The following is a 23512-nucleotide window of genomic DNA, read 5'->3' on the forward strand; positions in this document are numbered from 1 at the left end:
AAGGGCCCCGTGTCATAAAAAATCTGGCATCAGCGTCCTGCGTCCAGTGTTAGACATCACTTTGGCAAAAAGAATTTTGAACCACGCATACCCAACCACACAGGCTCTCCATGTGGCACAAGGAAATTGCTGAACTAATTGAATTTCTCAATCTAAAATACGTATAAAAATCATAAAGTATGACTTACACACTGCCTACATACATGATAGCATCAGATCGTAATTTGAATATATGACAAAACATGATTCTGTTATGCAAAAACTGAAAAAAAAAAGAACACAAACCCCTTTTCCAGCGTTTCTACCATTCATAGAGGGACCATGGCCTCCCAGATTTTACACGCGCAAATCTCAAAGGCCATAAAGTGGCGCGCCCAGTTCCTTGCATCATCTCCAGATGGTGCTCGCCTCTGCCACATCACAGCCTACGCAAGAGGCCGCGTTTCTACCAGAAAGCTTGACTTCGTGCATAGCGTTCACAGCCAGCGTTTCCTGGTAAACGTTACGGTTAGATAAGCTGCAGTTGCCAGAAAGCGTGAGAAGCACCTGGGCATTTTTTAATGCTATTGCGTTCCACTCTTTAACGCGAAGCGTAAGCGTCCTCAATTTTTTGCTGATTCCTTGCTCCACAAGCTCTTGCGGTAGGCTATACAGATGTAGTACTCATGTTTTAACACATTGTTTTGGAAGAAACAGCTCAACATACATATTTGATACAGTTTATAAAAAAGCACATAGGAATTTTTTTTCACAGAGCTGATATCTTCCTTAAATGTTAAGTTTTGTGTCTGGATATTTTTTTATTGTAATTGTTGCAAAAGCTATATGTAGCTTTATTTCATTGCTCCTTGGCTGTAAAAGATGTCAGTAGATTTGATATGGTCAATTTTCATTCATTCATTCAACTTTCATTCATTCAAACACAGTGAGAATAGAAGAGTCAATTCTAATATAATATGAAAGTGATTAAGAATGCACAAGTTCTTTCAATGAACAGATGAATCTTGTAGACAATTTCATTGTATTTGTCACCACACTAGATCTTTAAAGGGACACTAAAAGCAAATATTAAGTTAATGTGGACTGTTAAAATACCACTCCAAAAACCAAGTGCTTGTTTCATGCCAAGAAAAGACTTTGTTTAAGAAAAAATAGCGTCTGAAGAGTGTAGATACTTAGATACCTTTATCCCAATTCAAATTGCCCACCCATGAGTCGGGGAGTGGGGATGTTGCATGCGCTATCTCCGCCCTTTATAAGACAGCACCCGACAGACGGCGCTACATTTGTGTGTGCACGTGTGTGCGCAAACGCAAATGTGTGGCCATGGAAAAACCGAGCCGAGATAGAGCAATGGATTTACCACTGCAGCTTCTTTTCCTCAAATGGCGTGAACCGTTTGGGCATCCCACGACATCACACAGCCGTGGAAACCTCTGCTACTTGCATTTTATGGGAGTTTAGCGAGCCAGCAATACTAGCACAGCACTATGTGAGAACAAAACTTTTGAAACTCGAAAGCATTGGCGGTGCAGAGTTGAGCGAAAATAAAACCGTATAACCGCCCGCTTTATTGTCAAGGGTAACGTCAGTGAGTTATTTTTTCTAAACATCGAATAAAACTGGACAAGTAGCATTTTCTGCCGTCTTATGCAAATGCCGGCAATTCAATTATATATTTATTACAAGAAGTTGGGTGCTAGCTACAGAAATATAATGAGGAGTGCCTTCATCATCGGGCTAGTACTTGAATGTCCCTAGTTAGTCGCGAGTCATGTCCTCTATTTATCTCAATTTCTATATGACTAAAACTTTGCTCGCGATAATGTTGACGCTTTAGGCATCCTCGAGCATTGGTCTATCACTTTTCCTTTAGTGTCCCTTTAAGGGAGTGCTACTTCATAGCTTACATACGATTCTATTCATAAACAGGTTCATTTTATTGTCAAAACTGAAAAAGCTGCTTCAATATAGGTTTTGTTATGATCGACTTGTCCGGTGCGAGAAGCATTCAAACGGGCTTCCACACGTCAACATAATTGCCCTCTTCTCAGAAACGGCGTCACCCTTTTCCACAAGCTGACACAAAAGAATAGAAGAAGAAATCGACAATCAAGATGACGTCACCTTTTTCCCCAAGCTGACAGAAAAGGATGGGTGAAAGGATAGAAGAAGAAACCGAATGTCAAGACGGCATCACCCTTTTCCACGAGCTGTCACCAAGGACAGACAAAGGGAAAGACAGGCTCTGGAAGAAGACGGCCAGAGGTTATTTGAGTCCGTGCTGGCCTCAAATAACCGTGGTAATAAGAACCCTCAAGACTCAGATGAGAGTCGCATCCATGTACCAATGAAGTGAATGCAATTTGTTCTACTTTTTCTCATCGTCGTGATGCCCGGCTTCATCGTCGTTTCCTGATTCTTGCGTGGAAGACCCACCTTACCCGGTCGAGATTATATCAGCTTCGCGATGTATTTGTAATCTTCTAGGCCTTGCAGGCATATATATTGGAGTCCCAAGAAGGGCAATGGCCATAAAAGAGCTCACTCAAACACGTTTATATATGCTATTAAACTACACTAATAAATACTTATCATTGTTTGATAATGTCATCACGTTTTGTTGTTTCTGTTTGCCACAGCTAGCTGTTCCAGCTGCAGCTGACGACAGTCTCTTGGAAGCCGTGGCTAGTTTTCGAAGCCGGGGTCGCATTCCGGTATGTTAGCTTCACTTTCTTCTCTGTATGTCATTTATGCACTTGAATTTTCATACATAGTTGAGAGCACCTTACGACTGTTAACGAATAAGACATGTCCAAAAGCTACATATAATGTCATGCTCATGTAGAGTCAGAAATGAAGTGATAGACTTTATCTTGGGCAAAACAAAAATGTAAAAAACTATCTGAGCTGTGACACATCTCGCTATGGCCAATGTGCTGACAGCAAACAGGCAGTTATGTACGCTGCTGCATGTTAATTTAGTGCATACAATCAGGATTACCAGATATCTATCTGCGAAACCTGGCAAAAGGCTGAAGTTAGGCTTGTTCGCGTAAGCTCATTTATTGCATAAGGTATTTCTTCAGCAGTTTGACCGAACAAGCGCAAGATGTTTCCTGATGTTCTCAACTGATTGCCACTGCTGGCCTCAGGTGCTGTCCTGGATCCACCCAGAGGGACAGGCAACCATAACTCGTTGTAGTCAACCCAATGTTGGCGTGAGCGGCAAGCGCAGCACAGAAGACGAGAGCTACCTGCAGATGATCATGGACGCCAATGCACATTCGCATAAGCTCTTCATAATGGATGCTCGACCTAGCGTGAATGCTGTGGCCAACAAGGTGAGCTCGCCGTAGTAGCCACCAATATTATAGCCACAGCTGTATCAAAGGTGCAGATGCTGCACCTTCCTTGCATGTGCTGCCACTTAAGCCTCATGTGACCTCTGGGGGACTAACAGTTGAAAAACAGTGTTATAAGAACACTTACAAAATAAACAGAGTGAATTAGAAAGTGAAAGTGCAACTATTGGGTACAGACCCCGTCAAGCTTCTGGCTTTTAGTCTGTGCCCCCAGCATTTTTGTACATGCTGTAATGTACCGTAATGCTGAAATAAAATGAATGAATGAATGAATGAATGAATGAAATAAACCGAGTCACTTAAAGGGGCCCTGAACCACTCTTTTTCGGAGTCAAGAAATGCATTTGAAGTCAAATTAGACAATTTTAGAAATACTTTGCTGCAAAAAGTACTTCATTGCATTCAGCAAGAGCAGAATTATTGGCAGTCAAACATCTCATTAGCGGTGCTTCCATTTCTTGTTCAATGACTTGCACTGCAAAGGCTACAGTGGATTGGGGCATGCCCGCAACACTCCGCCTACTGAACATCATCATGGCGCGCACTTCAACTTTCATTTTGGATGTTCACGTAGACACCATGGACCCGGCACCCCGTGATGCCCGTGGTATCTACGTTAGGTAGCAGACCGCAGCTGCATGCAACTGCAGTGCATATGCGCAGTGTTTGCTTTTTGCAAGACGGTGCTTAAATGCCTGCTCATGGTCACATGCCCCAATCTGGCTGTGCTACGTGGTGCAGACTGACTTGTTCCTGCACCTGCTTGACCGATGGATAGTAACCACATCAAATGTGTGCATTTTGAAGTGCTATAAATAGCTCAATACGAAGCGAAGTCTGCCAAGGCGTCGAATTAGGAGCGGCTATGAGTGATCCCATGCTGGCAAGCATGCGTGTGGTCTCACCTTAAGTTACATGTAGTTATAGGCTAGTTGAGTGCTCAGAACTAGTTGAAATTAGCCAGACCCGACAGCTATGACATTAAAAAGCAGGGAGGCCAAAGTTTAATTCCTACGCGGGCGACCATGGCCAAGCGCGAGTCGATGCGCAGACAATAGTTGGCTTCTTCCAGAAGTGTGTAATTATTATTGAAATTCAAAAGCAAATTTTCGCTTATTTGCCCTGTTTATTAAACTGCATCAATAAATATGCTCAGTAACAGTAGCAAAAAGCACACTGATCCAAACACTCTTCTTGATTGATGTCAGCTATTGGCCAATAGCAGCCGCATATGATAATCTGCTATACGGGGTGTTTTTTTTAGCTGCACCAAATTTGTTAAATATTGCCTATGGCAGGTAGCATATTTCTAACCCTTGATCTAAATTACTTGATTAGGAGGCCATTACTTCTACAAGAAATTGAAATGTTTAATTAAATAATTAAATTTTGATTATTTAATTTATTTAACCATGTGGCTGTAATTGGCTATAATACATAGATTGACATGTGTGCTGTAAAATAGTTTTAAAATTAATTAGCATAATTATGTTAATTATCGGACATTTTGATTTCTTGTGGAAGTAATGGCTGCCTCATCAAGTAATTTATATCAAGAGTTAGAATTGTGCTATTTGCCATAGGCAATCTTTAAAAAATTTGGTGCAGCTAAAGAAAAACACCCTGTATTACAAAATAAAGCATCTAGGAAGGAGTGAGGAACAGGCTTCTGTTGAAAAGAGAGCGTATGAGGGAAAGGTGAATTCACTCTCTGTTTGCGAGCTCCACGCTCCGCGTACAACTGCAAAACTTGGCTGAGATGTTCACAGCTGCGTACGCTATCCGCGAATTGTATTTTTCAAACAAAGGACCCGTTACAGGACCCATTTAAGCTCCTAAGCCTTACGCATTTCCCACATCTGCGCAAATATGGCTCAAGATTCCTTTGCAAAATTATCACATCTAGAAAGTATGTCACGTCGTATTTGTGAACCATGCTCATGTAGCGTGATAACCTTTTCTCCTTCTCTAACCCTTCATTAGGAATTCTGCTTTATTAGCAAGGTATGATCCTCGCATCACAATTATAACTGAAACATGGTTACATGATAGTGTAAGTGATGACATGATAGTGACGTGATCCCATAGAATATTTAAACGTTATCAGTCATTCCAAGGAGGCGGCGTTGCAGTTACTGTAAAACCCACACTCTCTGTTGTAGTCCAGGCACAAATAGAAGACCACGAAAGCCTTTTCTTGGCTGTAAACTGCTGGGGTCACGTCTTCACAGTGTGCACAGTGTGTAGGCCTCCTTCTGCCCCTCTACAATTTTTACTTAAACTATGGGACCGCATGCCATCGAATGTACGCGGTAAAATAATTATTGCTGGAGACTTTAACTTGCCATCAATCAACCGGTCTTGTAAAAACATAATCGGTCTACTGGTTAATCCGCTGCTCGACGTAATGTTGGCATGTGACCTGGAACAACTTGTGCATGACATGACCCGTTGCAGTCAAGGTGGTAATAAATTAGATTTGTTTTTTGTTAGCAGAAGCCTAAATGACCATGACATCACAATAGAAGATAGCATATCTGACCACAGGCTAATATCACTTACATGCCGGCTTTTACATTGTCTTGGAAGTTCCAGGCCAGCTTTAGAGACAGTGAAATATTTCCTTAAGGCAGACAACCAATCAATACTGGATGAGCTTTGAAACTTTGTTGATTGTCTACTAAAAGTAGACGCAGCCACATTATGGTACAAAGTCAAGGAAGTTGTTCTGAGGTGTATCGAAAACTTCGTTCCTACTCAACGCATCCGTTATAACCACTTAAACTCTTGGATCGACCGAAGTATTTTGCACATGAAACAAAGGCTAAAAAGACTAAAAAGAAAAAAAGGAATAAATGGAGTGCTAATTCAGAGCGTTCAGTCAAGCTTATCAAGTGCGGTATCATCTTCCAGACAAAGGTATTTCTTTGTTACTTCACCCACATTTATGAAAACAAACCCGGACAGGTTTTGGCGTTACACGAAAGACACCAGGGTTCACGTTGATAAGTTAAAAAACCAAGACACTTTAATCGCTGATCCCACGATTATAGCTCAATAGTTTAATTAATATTTTCATTCTGTTTTTTCACCATGTGATGCTGAGGCGCATCGGCCTTCTTTCTTGTCTTGCGATGAACCAGATTTAATATAATACAAAGGCGGTTTTGTCTTTGGTACTCAGCATTAAAGAAAAATCTCGTGGGGGTCCGGACAGTATTCCTAATGCCTTCCTGCGTCTATATGCTGAACCGATCTCTCGTATCTTGACAACCATCTTTGACCTTTGCTATATTGCCTGATGATTGCTGTGTGGTGCGGGTGATCGTTATTCACAAGAAAGGCAATTGTCTGCATCCAGAAAAGTACAGACCTATTTCCCTAATTTCCACTTGCTGCAAAATACTAGAGCACATTATCACTCACTTTATTAACAAATTTCTTGAACCTAACAATTTAATTTCCGAATTCCAGCATGGTTTCTGTAAGGGGTTATCAACTAATATGTAGCTTGTAACCATTATTCACGAATTGGCACTGGCTTTGGATTCTTCGGGACAGGTTGATATATTACTGCTTGATTTTAGTAAGGCATTCGCCCGTGTACCACATGGAAAACTTGTCAGAAAACTTCAAAAGTCTTCCAGATTTTATAGTTAACTGGATAGGATCATATCTGGCCAACAGAACTCAATTCGTAGATATCAATGGTTTCTCCTCTACATTCTTACCTGTTGCCTCTGGCGTACCCCAAGGCAGCGAACTCAGCCCCATTCTGTTTTTAATGTATATCAGTGACATTACTTCGGCTATGGCTCCCAGTGTTCACATTAGGTTATTCGCGGATGACTGCGTGATACTTCATAGGATGGTGTGCCACGAAGATCAATCCAGCTTAAGTAACAGTCTTCTAGGTATTTTAACAAATGGTGTTAAGAATGGTCGATCAAGTTAAATTCAGAGAAAGCTGTGCTGCCACGCGTAACAAACAAAAAAAATCCTGTCCACTTCACCTACACTATAAATGCTTCTCTGATAAGAGAAATCAGCGACTACAAATATTTGGGAGTTACCAGAAACAATACCCTTTCCTGGTCCAGGCATGTCGATGATGTTTGCGTTTCTGTAGCTCACAAGGTTAGTTTCTTAAGACACAAGTTGAAATTGGCGCCTCCTGAGCTCAAACTTCTAGCTTTCAACACTTTCATTTGACTAAAATTAGAATACAGAAGCATTGCATGGAATCCATCTTAAAGTAAACATAATCATAAATTGGAAATAGTGCAAAGGCGCGCTGTTCGTTTTCAATAAATTTAGGTCAACTGATTTGCCATCAACACTTATGTGCGAGAACAGCATTCCCACACTGGAGCATTGAAGAAAAATCACAACGTTCAAATTCCTCTACAACCTATGTGAAGAGTCATTGCGCTTTGACACGCAAAAGTATATTCAGCCATTTGCAGCATGCACATCTCATCATCGTCGTACCACGCACAGTCTAGGTGTGGAATGCCTTGCTTGCCAGTTTATTTTTATCAGATACGGTCACAGCGTTTGAGCACACTGTGTCCGCCCTTTAAATATGGTGTGGCATCTATTCTGCCTTGTTCTTGTAATGTGTTCGTCCATTCTTGTTCTATTCGAGTGTCATTTTACTTTATATGTTTGGACAGTGAAAAACTAATATTGTATTATCTGTAAAGAATCCCACCTTCTTGGTCTTATTTAACACCGCAGTATACCTGTAAATAAATAAACTAAGTTATGCAGGAAAGCCAGCTTGCTGATGCCATAGGAAGAGTACAGATTTGTGCTGGGAGCAAAGTATCTGCAAAGAAACAAAAGTGGAACTAGGGTAAAGGGTAAAACATTGTGTAGTTGTCTAAGGACCCAATCTACTACTATTCTTACCCTTTGCACACTCTCAGTAGCTGCCGCCAGTCATATATAAATAAAATATATCCTTGCACTGAGAAGGCAGTGCGAGCAGAGTTAGCCACAGCGGGGTATTTATTGGTTCCTTATCTGTGTGTCTGTTGGTTCTGCATACCTATTGATTTAACATACCTATTGGTTCATGAACTTCGATTTAGGCGAACGTTAAAGATTGTTCTGTGATTAAAATTAATCTCTGGAGCCCTCCACTACAGCAGTGCCTGTCAGCCCAAGGGCTGCTTGGGCTGTGGGAGATCCAAAAAAATGAATAAAAGAAGTGCCAGTCACATTATAAATGAGCAAATGCTTGGAATACTGTCTGCATCGGCCCCGCACGCAGGCAAAGGGTGGCGGCTACGAGAGCGACGAGGCATACCGGTGCACCGAGCTGTGCTTCTTGGACATACACAACATCCACGTGATGCGGGAGAGCCTGCGCAAGCTCAAGGAGACCTGCTTCCCTAGTGCAGCAGACGAGTCCCGCTGGCTTTCTGCGCTCGAGGCCACCCACTGGCTGCAGCATGTGCGTGCCGTGCTGGCTGGGGCTCTGCGTGTTGCGCACCGCCTCGAAGGGGCCAAGGGATCAGTGCTGGTGCACTGCTCAGATGGGTGGGACCGCACTGCACAGCTCACCAGTCTGGCCATGCTCATGCTTGACCCTTACTACCGCACCATTCGAGGCTTCGAAGTGCTCGTTGAGAAGGAGTGGCTCAGCTTTGGCCACAAGTTTGCTCAGGTGAGTAAACGCACTTCCTCTCCTTTTGATCACTTTTAACACCCTTTGTTTCCTGAGCCCACTTGATTCTGTAACTTTCTAGTGCTGCCAACTCCTTTTGATCACTGATGTCAGCTCATTAATGTGAGGTTTCCTTTTCCAGGCAGAGTACATTGGAAGGAACTGAATGTCTACTCTACAGATTACTGTATGTTTCCACCATAGTCGTGACATATTAGTTCAGCCAATAAAAAGGCAAAACTCTCCAGAAATGGAGTAAAGCACACATTTGTGTCTACATGCTCGTGTTCACGCACATGCTTACCTGTATGTGTGGCATTGGCATTGGTATACTTTGAGTTCTAGGGCTGTGGAGTGATTAGAAGCCAGATATGTAGTAGAACCATGTTGCATATTCAGGCGTGCCAGAAGTACTCCGACTTTCTTTTTCTTGATCACCCACATTTCATTCTGTCCTAATACTACACAGCACCACCTGGGCACAAGTCATCAATCTGGATTTTCTCGTTGTTAAACTACAGCTCCTTCTCATTTGTCCTTTTCCCTTGAGAGGAAGCTTTAACTCAGGTCCAAATCCAACTTTCTTATTCTAATATATGTAAAATGCAGAAATGCTCTTATGAGACAACCACTGGACTGATTTAAATTAACTCTTTTGTACTTGAGAGAGAAAATCAAATTCTGGTGATTGTAGGAAGCAGTTCTTATTTATTTAGATCCTGCAATTTTCTTACAAAAATTCCAGAGAATTGGTAAGTTTGAGGTAATAGTTCTGTGGAAACCCGCAAGGTGGAAAGAAGTAATTAATAAAGGGAAAATCAGACATCCACCGGTTTGTACCAATTGCCACAACGGTTATATGGGTTCCTCGAAAGAAAAGCCTCGCAGTTGAAAAATTCGTCCTGGTCCTGGACCAGGATAAATTATAGTTATTAATTATATTATTTCTTATAATTGGTAAGTTTAACCCCTTCGGACATGTATTATAAGAGATGGTCTATAAATGTGTCAAATGTATGCAAATTCATTCCTAGGCACACTTCACTGTAAGCAAGGCAAGGTTGTAGGATGGCGTTTCTGCATTGTCTGATAAGTCATCGTGATTAGAGGTTAGTTATTTTAACATAATTGTGCAGTCAGTAATGCTCTGTTCTTGCATAAGAAAATTCAATAACAGGCTTGAAGCACATGCAGAATTTAATTATTTGATTGCATGCATTACGAATAGAAAAGAAATATTATATATTGCCGGTACTCAGCACATCGAATGTCTCATTAAACATGGTAGCAGCTTCTGCAAAGTTGTCCAGCTCTACGGAATACATCAGAAATGAAATCAAGGCATGTTTGGCATACAGGGGGGTTCAATTTACCGGAAGCTCAATGTCTGCTGCATTTTCTTCGCCACCACTCGACAGAACTGGCAAAAACATGTGTCCACAAATGTGGACATGACACCTGAAGGGGCTAAGAAAAATTGAGCCACAAAGTTTACAAATCCGTCACTCTGCACCAAAAACAGATATCACAGTTCTGTAACCTGTGTGTGCCGAGCATCTAGAGTGGACACATTTGATATATGAATTTACATCTTACATGAATTTCTTAAAATGTTTACGAGGATTTTACTAAAGTTATATTCACTGATTAGGGGTATATTTCAGAACAGTGTATAATGCATCAATTTTGTCTGCAATAAATGTATTTATTATGTGCAGTTAGCACAATTGCAAAGGCGGGAATGCTGCCTGCTACATTCCGTTAAAACTGCTACATTCATGCTACGAGTAATGAGAGGAGCTGTTACAAAGCGGCTCCAGGATCAGGTGCACCACGCAATCTCATAGGTTGTGGCAGTGAGGAATTGTGTTCAATGCCAGGTGGTGGTTGTGATCGTCAGGTGATTACCACCTTATGCAAAGAGTCCTGTCACATCTCCTGCCATTCATAAAGCTAAATGAGCTAAAGGAGGATCACTGAGCTAATCCAATCTAGTGCATGCTCGCTGCATAGAGTTCGCCATTAGCAAGCTCTGTGCACCATATTTGCTAATTGTGCACAGTTTAGGACAAAATTCTGTTGGGCCCAGTAGTGTGCACGTGAAAAGAAAAATAGTGAAGCATTCGCTCCCCGCTGTCAGCGCTTTTCATGATAGTGTTGTCCCAGTGCGGGCGACGCTATCAGCCCCAGGGGCAGAGTGCACGTGATTCATACCGCCCATGTGAAGATATTGATGTGGCAGTTTCCGACTCCCAAATTAATCAAAGTGAATTGTTTTCTCATTCAAACTTGCTTTTTTCGAGTGCCAGATAATTCAGAAAATACTGTGGCCTCTTCCCATGCAAGAAAAATCGACTGATGACTGTACTTATTTGCATAAAAGGTTGAATTTCATTACAACAAAATTTCAAGGTAATGAAGCAAATCGCAGGTTTTACCCACTTTGTTATATCATTGTTTAACTGTAGTATATGATATTCTCGAATAGAATGGCCCGTTATTTTGCTCACAACTCCTGTGCCTTTATAGCGACTGCATGTTATGAATGTTTCACGTGCCACAATTAAGTGCCCACTTGCAGCGAATTGGCCATGGAGATGACAAGCACTCTGATGCAGACCGGTCACCCGTTTTTCTACAATTCATTGACTGCGCATGGCAGATCATGAACCAAGTAAGGGTCATCATCCTGACTGCATGCCTGCCAACTCTTACAATTTTGTCATAAATTACCTGATTTTTAGAGATCATATCATGAGAAGCCAACAAAAACACCAAGGAAAACATAGGGGATGTTACTTGTACTTACTGATGAAATTTTAAAAATGATAAATTAATGGCAATGAAAGTGGATGAAAAAACAACTTGCCGCAGGTGGGGAATGATCCCACGTCTTCGCATTACACATGCAATGTTCTGCACACTGATTTTTAGAGCTTTTTTATGATTGTATTATTGACAGCAATAATTTTTATGATTTTCAGATATAGCAGTTTACAGAAAACCTATTTAAAAAGAATAAAAGAACTGTTGGTTACCAATTTTTAGACAGATTTTTTTAAACCTGCTCATTTATTCACGCTGACCAGCAGCAGCAGCACCACCCTACTAACCGATAGCAAACACCAAATTTGTACCACTGCTACAGGACTATTTCTTTAAAAAACTTCATCAAAATTTTGGTTTGTCAATGGTAAAGATCAATCTTGCTGTGATTATAGAGCAGAGAGCCTGTTCAGTGTCCCTACAGAACAAAGCCTTCATTTTTTGTACACAGTCAACATCTTGAGTATTAAAACAATTTTCAGTATTTTTATTGAGCATTTTTATCAGAAAATTAAAGTTTATTTCTCCCTCTCTATATATGTAGTTATAGTATGTATATTTTGGCTTCAAGTGCATTGTTTGTCAACTTTAAGGTTGTGGCTGTGTGAAATACTAAATAGTTGAAGTGTCTACGTGAAAGGAAGAGGAACAATTTCCAGTCACTAGATGGTCATACTAACATGTCATATTTGTGACATATCACGGTTGCTGCACAACGGAAACTTGAAGCCAAGCAAAATTGATTTAATCCCGGCCACGGCGGCCGCATTTCGAAGGGGGCGAAATGCGAAAACACCTGTGTACTTAGGTTTAGGTGCACGTTAAAGAACCCCAGGTGGTCGAAATTTCCGGAGTCTTCCACTACTGCGTGCCTCATAATCAGAAAGTGGTTTTGGCACGTAAAACCCCATAATTTAATTTTTTTTTTCAAAATTGATTTAGCTGGTGTTCTCTGAACACACACATGCTGTCAGTGATACTGCTTACAGCATTGAACATAAAACCCAGCTTTGTTGTAACTATATACTAGGCTAAAGATACACTTGCACTAGAATTCTTTTTCTCTACTGTTGGCACGTTATGACTGTTGAAGAAACATTTGTAAAACCTTCAGATTGTACACAAAGCAACTTCTGAAGTTGTGTGTGACAGCTAGCTTTGTGGCACGGCCTATAAATGTGTACACAAGTGTGTCGAGAGCTAAGGAAGCATCTTTAATTAGAGAACACGAAGCACCTTTTGAAATCGTGTGAGGCAGCTATCTTTGTGGGCCAGCCTACAAACAGGTGTACAAGTGTGTCAAGAGCTAAAGGTACCTGTAGCAGCTACTGCTTAAAAAAGTTATGTTGAAACACCCTGTTGAACATAGTACATGTGCTACACTTTAAGCCCAATTTAATAATGCCATGCTTGCTGTCAGAAGCATATTTAAATAGAGAATATCATTAAATAGACACTACTGTCATATTAAAATGTGCTGATGATTAAAGCACACTCTGAGCAGGTCACGAAAACTAAATGAGGCAATTCCTAAGTGCATAAATGTTTATCAAACAGCTTTCCTCTGAGGTACTGTAACAATAGGCTATGGCTGTCATTACCTTGCTTTGTGCATATATAGCTGGATTCCATTGAATCTAGAATATGGCATAAACTATCTAGGCTGAGCTTAAAAAGCATCTCTTACAAGCTCAGAAGGTGCAATTTCTGCAAATGTTTCCTGTGGTCTCTTTCCAGTTTAAGAATGCTTTTGAATTCAACGAGCACTTCCTCATCACCATCCTGGATCACCTCTACAGCTGCCTGTTTGGTACATTCCTTTACAACTCGGAGCAGCAGAGAGTTAAAGAGGTGAGTGAAATGGTGTGGCGGACAAATTGATAGAGAGGCTGCATAAAACTGCACATAAAAGCTGTAAGATATGCAACCATGCAATCTCTGGCCATTACTTATTCTTGAGGCATTGTGATGTCTTGGGGATGACAACCAGTGATAAAAATTTGTATGTTTTGTACCATGTTTCTTAAAGAAGTTGAGTGAGTCTCTTCACTCATTCATGTTCCTTATCATCCAGCAATTTGCCAAATTGGTTCTGTGGATATGGCATTTTGCTGCTGAGTGTGAAATTATGGGTTTTGTTCTTGGCAGTGGTGGTCGCATTTCAGTGCGGGGCAAAATGCAAATATGCTTACGTACTTACATATCAGTGCACATTGAATAATCCCAGATGGTCAAAAGCAATCCGGAGCCCTCGGCTACATTGTGTCTCATGGCCTATATGGTGCTTTGGCATGTTAAACTCTACACAGTTGAACCCGTTTATAGCAATGTTCACGTGTCACGGAAATTTCATTGTTATAACCTGAGTGCATGAAAAAAAAGCAAAATAGGAGGATGGCAGGGCTGTTGTGAAGAAAATATAATGGCAGGGAGGCCAGTGCTCCTCCCCACCACCTTCCTCCATCCGTCTGCTAATCGTATTGACTCAGTTAACTCTTTAACTCTGCTTCCTGCACACTCCTATCTCGTGTAACAAGCTGTGGCTGTCGGCATTGAAGAATGTCATTGCTATAACAACTACAAAGAGAGTCACGAGCGGCAAGTGACATGCAAACTCCTCCGAGACATTGCTTTGATGGCCCCAAAAGGGGCCTTTTAAGAAATGCGATAAGGTCGCCGCAGCAGCCTCTCAGCTTGAGGAAGAGCAAGATCGCCACAACCATCTCACCTCGTACATCTCACTGGCTTGCATGAGAAAACCCCAACCCCATATCTGTCAGCCTTGCTTGCCTTACGCAAAGCTTGCTGACATCTTTTTCTGAGGCATCCACGTGTTCCACATAGTGCAGTGGAAGGTCCCTCGCAAAAACGAAGGCCCAGAGGGACTGAATCATCTGTAGAGCTTCCTGCAAGGGCAGTGTTAAGGAAGCCTGCCTGACTGCGTCATTGCTGTCGTTGTCGCCATCACTGTCACCTACGCTATCCGATGGAAGCACGTTTGCGACGATTGCCTCATCGGTTAGAAGTTCTGATGTTTCTAATGTGTCATCTGCATGTAGAAACTCTTCAAGCCCTGAAGCATCCTTGTCAACTGTAGACCAAAGTTGAGGCATCACTTCGTCAGTGGGAGCTTTGCAGGTTTTGTATAAGTCACTGCTCTCTCGGACAAAGCACACTTTCCTAAAGCAGTTATGCACTGTAAAAGCACTTACTTCGAACCATGCACCAAAAATGTACTGCACAGCCATCAATAGATTTATCTTCAAGTCTGGTTGCAAGCCTGCTTGTCTGCATGTCCATGTACATCAACAAGGCTAACTTGTTCAGGACGCGGCGACGATACGTGACCTTAAAATTGGCGATCACGCCGGCGTCCATGCGCTGCAAGCCCACCGTCATGTTTGGCGGCAGGTAAAAAAGCTTCCACGCATTAGAGCTTAGCCGTGGAGTGGTGGGCACTAGAATTATATAGGATGAGTGTGACCTTCGTTTTAGATTGCTTGATACGCTGACCTAACTCCAAGAGCCACGCATGAAAAAGTCCTCCTGTCATCCGTGCCTTGCGGTTGTGACAATAGCGTACCGGTATCCTGGCAGCACCGCAGCAGCTGCCAGGATTTTTTTATTTCCCAATGACAAATGCAGGGCACTTGTTGCTCCCGCCCATGTCTGCGCACAAAAACAGTGACGCGTACCTTGCTGTTCTTGCCGCCCTTTGCCGCCATCTGGAAGTACAGTGCTGTTTCAGCGCCATTATATACGTCAGCGTCAACATAGTTGTCAAGGATGCGTGGCGACGTATCCTCCACTCACTTCTGCTTTGCCTCCATGTCAAGTGAAGCTCCCTTGCTGATGGTGGCTTTGTAAGCAATCCCTTGCCTCTCTTTGAAGCAGTGTATCCAGCCGCCACCTGGCTGGAAGTTCACATTGTTAATGAGTAGGGGAAACTGCTTCACCTATGTGGCCAGAATTGGCCCGGTGATGGGAAAGTTCATAGCACGGGCACTGAGAAACCACTCGTAGAGGGCCTCTTCTACCTCCTTATAGGGACCTTGTCAAGCGTGTAAGCGTCCGTTGTCTACCAAGCAGTCTGCCGAGCAAATGATTGTTGTTACTGTCAGTTACGATATTCCATATTTCTTCACCAAGTCACACACATTTTACTGTTTTTGTAGTCCTTCAGGATACTGCACTTCATTTCCAAATCTATACCAGTTCGCTGTGTTTTCACTGGCAGTGTCGTACATTGCAAATGATCAGCGGGTGGATCAGCCATCTTCCATTTCAGCGGCCAGTCAAACGAGGCAGAGAAGCCATGTGGTCAGGAACGACTGACACAACCAACAAAAACGAGTATGAGTGACTTAATTCATTGGCAGAACTGCGTTGAATGAGGGGCCAGCGAACAATCTCGGAGCAGTACTGTCAGCGCATTTGGTGTGGTCCATTTGTATTTCAAAGGGTGGCACAGCACAGAGCTAAATAATTTAAATCATAGGGTTTTACGTGTCAAAACAACAGTCTGATTATGAGGTATGCCGTAGTGGAAGACTCCGGAAATTTGGACCACCTGGGGTTCTTTAACGAGCGCCTAAATCTAAGTACACAAGTGTTTTTGCACTTCTCCCCTATCGGAATGCGGCTGCCATGGCCGGAATTTGATCCCGCAACCTCGTGCTTCGCAGCCTAACGCCATAGCCACTAAGCAACCACGGCAGGTTGGCGCAGCACAGAGTTATGGGTGCAGCTCATTCGTGTTGGAGGGGTGGAAGGGCAATGGGACACCCAGCAGCCAAGCTTCATCATTAAAACAGATAATGTGGTGTGGGGGCATTGTAGTAAGAGGGCAATAGCCCTCTTATTACAACTCCCCTACGAAAACAAACAAACGTACCAAACATGACAAAGAAAAGATGCAAAAGTTGACGGTGCAGCAGCTTCTCATTGTTATAACCAACACGTATAGCATCCTTAAAACCAGGATCGTTATAAGTGGGTTCATCTGTAATTCGATCTGACCTCCTGCATCTTTTCCATGGTTGCATAGTGTCTAAACACGACTGGCCTCAATATTTTCTTGTTTGACAGGGAGCCATGTAGCATGCATATTGAATTCTTTACCTTAGTGAGGAGATGCAGAATGTAGCCTTTCAAAATTTTCTCTATGTGGCCCAGCACCATGTTTTCTAACTGCTTACTGTTGTGCAGACGGTGCGTGAACGAACCCAGTCACTGTGGTCAATGGTGAACAGCAACATCGAGGAGTACACCAACCCGTTGTATGCTAGCTACCCACAGCAGCATGTCTTGTTTCCGGTGGCCAGCCTGCGTCGTATCCAGCTCTGGAAAGGCTACTACTGTCGCTGGAACCCACGTATGCGCCTTCAGGTTGGTGACTCATTGTGCGGCCGTAGTCCTGCTTCACAAATGTCAGTGTCATATTCAACTGTAAAAACAGATCTTTAGCCTGTGATAGGCTGAGAATGTAGCAACAAGAGCCCCTTAAAAGGGTTCATGCATGTATAACTTCCACATATTGTACAGCACATTTGGTGTGCTCATTCGTTTTGAGCACCCACCATTGAGATGCACACCTCGGGCAAGTAGGCACTGTATTACCTATTTTAGGAGCTACATTGACTTCTCGCTACATTTGTAAACATGTTGTGAGCACCTTTAGTAAGTGCAGAATACTGAACACTGTCGACACCACCGATGAGTACCCCTGAGTGAAACTCTATGGCAATGGGTAAATGAGCAGGCGGCGAGGCTTTACTGAATAAATGTTATTGAAGTGCAGTGCATGATCAATACGTGTTATATGTCAATAAAACATGTTTATTTTGTTTTATTTTTTATTTTTATTTTTTGTCGTTCTTACGGTCCTAAAATTAGCCCTTGTATGTATTATGTTCAGGTTCATACTGGTATTATCTTACACGAATCTAACATGCAACTTTTTTTTTTTTTCGAGAAAGTGGGTCTGGAAATTGCCTGCGCATTTCAGTCGAATATATAAAACCAAAACCATGTTTGTGGTGTTGGCAACAGCCTACCATCAGATGCAGTATCATCGCCATCGCAAGATGGCGACAAATCTTGCTTTCATGAAGGTTGGTGCAGGTTCATTTTGTGCTTGACTATGATTTGTAGCTGTATTTTTGATCAGTCGCTTTCAGAAGTACTACTACGTTCACAAGATTTCGTGTGACTCGGCACCAAATGCATCGAAGCATATGGTTGCCAGCATTTCTGGTGCTGTGCTAAGCTTTCTATCTGCACACAGTGCCAGGAACACTATCAGCCGCATACTTTGACAAGTTCGATGCAGAGTCAAATAAAATCTCGTGAAAGTGGTAGTATTATCTCTAAAAGTGGTCAGCGAGAATACCGCCCCTGCGTGCCCAGTATATCTGGCCAATGAAGCGCAAATGACGACGATGCACAACTTTTGTTATAACTGCTCACTTTAAAAAAGAAGTTTCCCTTCAGTAATAGTGAATTCTGCATGTCTCGTTTTTCTGCTCACAAATGTGGGAAGCATGGTACGTTTTTATTTTATATATTGGACACATGGTACATTCAGGTCCACTTTTATTTTCTTATGATAGTATGCGTTTAGATGCCCCTGGAGTTTTATATTATAGAACAGAGACAAGCAACGGCTGAGCAGAGCGAGCGTGAGCACCAACAACAACCACCATCTTCTTCTTCGTCTTCTGCTGGCACCCGTATTTGTCATTACAATCACTTCCCGGCGAAAAAAGAGCCATCTTGGCTACCTGTGGAATAGGGAGCACTGGTGGGTTGTAGTGCAGCTTCCATCTACGCCGTTGGTTCGTAGATGGTTGAGTAGGCTCAGTGACGTAGTTTATCGGGGACGTCTGTCGTAGAACCCTGTAAGGGCCATCATACTTTGAGCTCAACATTGTAGAAAGGCCAGGAGTATAGGAGGGAATGCGGAGCCATACCAGCATTCCAGGTGAACGCGATGGAAAGGACAAGCTTGCGTCACGACCATGTTTCTGGCTGGCCTGATCTTGTGCTGTAAGTGAGCATGCGATCTGACGAGATTCTTTGGCGTAAGTGGCGGCTTCAGATAGAGTCGTAGATTCAGAAGCGTCGGGGTGATACAAAAATATTGTGTCCATAAACGAGGAAGGTTCACGACCATAAAGAAGAAAGAAAGGAGAGAATCCCGTGGTAGACTGAGTGGCACTATTGTTAGCATACGTAACAAAGTGAAGGATGCGGTCCCAGTTAGTGTGGTCAGTGTAAATATACATGGCAAGCATGTCGCCAAGAGTATGATTAAAGTGTTCAGTCATACCATTGGTTTGTGGATGATAGGCGCTTGTAGTTCTGTGGACAATGTTGCATTCCTGAAGGAGGGCTCCTACAGCTTCGGAGAGGAATGACCAACTACGATCACTATTAGCTCGGGAGGTGCACCGTGTCGACGAACAAGGTTGCGAAGGATGAACAAGCCGACTTCACGTGCTGTGGCCGTGGGCAGCGCTGAAGTTTCGGCGTAGTGCATGAGGTGACCCACGGCAATGGTGACCCAGCGGTTGCCATCTGGGCTGTACAGTAGAGGGCTGTACAAATCAATACTGGTACGGTCGGAAGGCCGGGAGGGACAAGGTAATGAATGGTTGGAGCGGCCCTGTTGTCTTGTGAGGTGGGCTCCTGCAATGTTGGCACTTAGAGCACGAGTGGACATACTGCCGAACGAAGGGGTACATTCCACGCCAGTAGTATCGAAGCCGTAGTCGCGCATACATCTTCAGTACACCGCCATGGGTGCATTGCAGATCCGCATGAAAAGAGGCACAGATGTCGAAACGTAGATGGCAAGGAATCACTAGCAACCATTTATGGCCATCAGGTAGGTAGTTGCGGCGGTACAGGAGCCCTTCGCGGGTGGCAAAGTGGCGAGCAGTGCACCAAAGCAAGCGGTCAGTGGTGTGTGGGGTGACAGTTGAGATAAATACTCTAAAAGAGAGGCTATTCAAGGAGCCTGGCATTGCTCTGCTGGCTTGTCGGCAAATGTAAGAGACGAAGAATCGTAGCTGGAGACAGACGGAGCACTATACTCATCGGGAAGTGGTGAGCACGAAAAAGCATCCAACGAGCCAGGTGACCAGATGGGTCTTTTAATGATGCCAACCAGCACAGGGCGTGGTGCTTAGTCACGACGTCAAATGGACGGCCGTATAAGTAAGGTCGAAATTTGGTGATTTCCCAAATGATTGCAACACATTCTTTTTCAGTGATCGAATAGTTCGGCGGTGAGAGTGCGGCTGGCATAAGAAACGACATACTCTTCGAAGCAAGATTTACACTGGGCAAGAATAGCGCCGAGGCCTACTCCACTAGCGTCCGTGTGGATTTCTGTAGGAGCGTCTGGGTCAAAATGGCGTAAAATAGGTGGGGATATCAGAAGATGGCGTAATGTGGCGAACGCGTCTTCACAAGCAGTAGACCATGCCAAGATGCCTTGGCTGTTGGCAAGCAGCTGCATTAAGGGGGGATTATGGACACAAAATTACGCACGAATCGGCGAAATTAGGAACACAGGCTTATAAAGCCACGGAGTTCTTTCAGTGCAGACGGCCTGGGGAACTCAGCAACGGCGTGAAGCTTTGCAGGGTTGGGTAGAACACCGTCCTTACTGACAACATGGCCTACGAAGGTAAGTGAGCAAGCGGCAAAGTGGCACTTCTTCAAATTAAGCTGCAGTCCAGCATCTGAAAGGCAAGTCAAGACGTTTGCGAGGCGGGTCAGATGGGAGCCAAAGTCTTTTTAAACGACTACGACATTGTCCAGGTAGCAAAGACACGTGTGCCATTTAAGGCCCCTAAGAATGCTGTCCATGAGACGTGCGAAGGTGGCAGGTGCGTTACAAAGGTCGAACGGCACCACGTTAAACTCATATGGATCGTCTGTGGTTACAAACGCAGTCTTGGGATGGTCAGTTTCATTCATAACAAAATCGTATTTACAACGAACCGGTTGAACTCCACACAGTGCTAAATGGCTTCGTAAGCTGACTTTCCCACTCAGACATTTCACTACCATGTTTGTCATGGAGGAAGAAAAAAAAAAATCTGGCAGTACCCAGATCGAAGGTCCAAAAATAAAAAGAACTCTGCTCCTTGCAAGCAGTCGAGAGCGTCGTCTATTCTGGGCAGTGGATAAAAATCTTTTTGCGTGATCTTGTTAAGGCGCCTATAATCAACGCAAAATCTGATGCTACCATCCTTTTCCTTCACCAGCATAACTGGGGAAGCCCAAGGGCTGTGTGAGGGCTGAATAATGCCACGATAAAGCATGTCATTGACTTGTTCATCAATGACACGGCGTTCAGTGTGAGTAACCCAATATCCAGCACGCTCCACCAGTTGATAGTACCCATTTAGATGCGCTCGGCATTTTATATTAATGCAAAGAGACAGGCAACGGCCGAGTGGAGCAAGCGCAAGCACCAACAACAGCCACCGCCTTCGTCTTCTGCTGGCGCCTGTATTTGTCAGTACACTTACTTTAAACCTGCGAAAGTTGGGTGCGGGTTAGATTTGGAGCGCATTAGAATCGTATAAATACAGTATGTTTGGGTTGTTGTGGTGAGCCAAATACGGTAATTAACTCTCTTTTTCTTATTTCTTTTTTTCTTGCAGGAACCATTGCAGGTGCGAAGCCGGGAACTCCTGCAATTGCGTGCACAACTGCAAAGGCAGCTGGAAGAACTGAAGAAGGAGCACGAATCCAAGGTGTCTCGCATCCCACCAAGAGTCTCATCACCCATCACCGTTTAGCTGCTGTAGCTGTGAATGCTGCATTGTAGATTCTCAGGCTGTCAAGGAGAAGCTTTGCGAACTTGAATAGCACGTTCCTACACCTCGGACAAGTCGCCTATGTGTTTGTTAAAACTGTTGCCAAGATGTTGTTGGCTCAGTGTTGCACAGGGTTGCGTTAATTACCTCCTCATGAACTTACACTTTGCTGGACTTCTTACCTCTCTGGTTATATGAAGTGCAGACACTTTTTTAAAGTTTGTATAAGCCACGTCTTTTGCTATTATCAGCTGTTACGTAATGTCAACCTTAGTGCGACATAGCACTCGTGTTCTGGTGACATGGGAGTCCTGTGTATCGTAATATATATTTTTATTACTCTTTTTCTCCGCAGACATTTATGTCTGTGCATTTTATTTGATAAATAAGAAACCGTTTTGAACAATAGCTTGTGATTTTGTGATATGTTTTTATTCACTTGTAACTACAGTCTGGTGTTTACAGTTTATATTTGTTGTTTTTAGTGATGTGTTATTTATCCCTGTCTCACAACACAGTTCTGAATTTTTTGTCTGCAGTAATTATTGACATAAATGTTTATCTAGACACTGATTGTTTCTTTTCATTTGTCAAAAATTGCTTTATAGCTCTTAAAAATGCATATACAGGATGTCTCAGCTAACTTTAGCCAGAGTTTTAACATAACCGAGTGCCACGTAGCTGGACAGAACCAAGGTAATGTTGTTTGTCGTCACTTGGAGATGTTCAAATAATTGCAGTGCGACTGGCCGCTCGAGGCACTTTGCATGCATTTGCGGGCTTCTTTTATTTTAGAAAAACACTTCTATGTAGCACATATTGAGCAATAGAAAGCTGTATCAGGAGTTTTTTCATGTTGCTCTACAATTTTCTCATTTACACTTTTCATCTAAGTGTAATATTTGAGAAGTTGGTTAATTAATTAAGACTAATTATCTCATTAGGCAGAATGAAAAAAAAATGAGTATGTCCAAGCAACGGCAAACAACATTACCTTGGTTCTGTCCAGCTGCGTGGCATTCGCATATTTTTAAGCTCTGGCTAAAGTTAGCTGGGGCACCCTGTATAATGGTTTTGAGGCACGGTTGTCATGCGCTGCATGCAACTGCGCTGCAATTTGTACCTGTTGAAAAATTTTGCAACAGGCACTGCCATTTAGCTACTGGTTAGATGCATTAAAGAATATCCTAATTATGTGTACAATATGCAACGAGGTGGTTTTTGTAATGACAAGCTATTTGCACTAATTGCAGGTAGCCTACCTTTTACTTAGTATTTTAATTATAGTTGCAATCACTTTGTCATAAATAATCAGAAATGTAACCTTGAGGTTTCATGCATTAAGCGTGCCGATTCTCTTATAAATAAGTGCTAAACCGCATAAAAAATCTTTGCTATGTCATGAATGCTTGCACTTCTCTCCTCTGCACACAGCACCACCATAAACTCGTCACCAAAAGCAACCACAGGGTCGCCAAAAAAACTATTTCTTCGTAATTAACAGGCATAAATAGAAACTGATGAATGCACTAGAAAATTTGTGATGCCAAGTTTGAGCTGCAGTCTTTAATTTCATGTTGCATTCACAAACAGAGGAGAAAATAAGTTTTATCCCTCAATTCCTGGTCCGTATACTTTTGCTCATGGGCGTACACATGCGATTAGGAGCAGGACTCTGCAAGGTGTGTTTGGCATAGTCAAACTTAACTATACCGAACATGGTTTAATCAAATTGTAGATTTCTTGTATTGAACAATTTCTGAACAATGTGAACCTGCAGTGAGAATACAGGTCGAACTCCACACGATGCG

General features: G+C 42.8%; 1 protein-coding gene across 4 annotated transcripts in view; it reads left to right on the forward strand.

The window, feature by feature from the left end:
• The window catches only part of mtm (phosphatidylinositol-3-phosphate phosphatase), a 31734-nt gene extending 9460 nt beyond the window's left edge, over positions 1–22274 (forward strand). For all 4 annotated transcript variants that reach the window (XM_065433661.2, XM_065433674.2, XM_065433669.2 and 1 more), the window contains 7 exons: positions 2643–2717; positions 3156–3344; positions 8644–9039; positions 11621–11713; positions 13603–13716; positions 17074–17253; positions 21546–22274. In XM_065433661.2, the coding sequence (XP_065289733.1) occupies positions 2643–2717; positions 3156–3344; positions 8644–9039; positions 11621–11713; positions 13603–13716; positions 17074–17253; positions 21546–21683 (1185 nt within the window). In that variant the 3' untranslated portion in view covers positions 21684–22274. The remainder of the gene's footprint in view (positions 1–2642; positions 2718–3155; positions 3345–8643; positions 9040–11620; positions 11714–13602; positions 13717–17073; positions 17254–21545) is intronic.
• Positions 22275–23512: the final 1238 nt, after the last annotated feature.

The sequence above is a fragment of the Dermacentor albipictus genome, chromosome 3 (assembly GCF_038994185.2).
Source record: "Dermacentor albipictus isolate Rhodes 1998 colony chromosome 3, USDA_Dalb.pri_finalv2, whole genome shotgun sequence".
In the NCBI taxonomy this organism is placed as follows: domain Eukaryota; kingdom Metazoa; phylum Arthropoda; class Arachnida; order Ixodida; family Ixodidae; genus Dermacentor; species Dermacentor albipictus.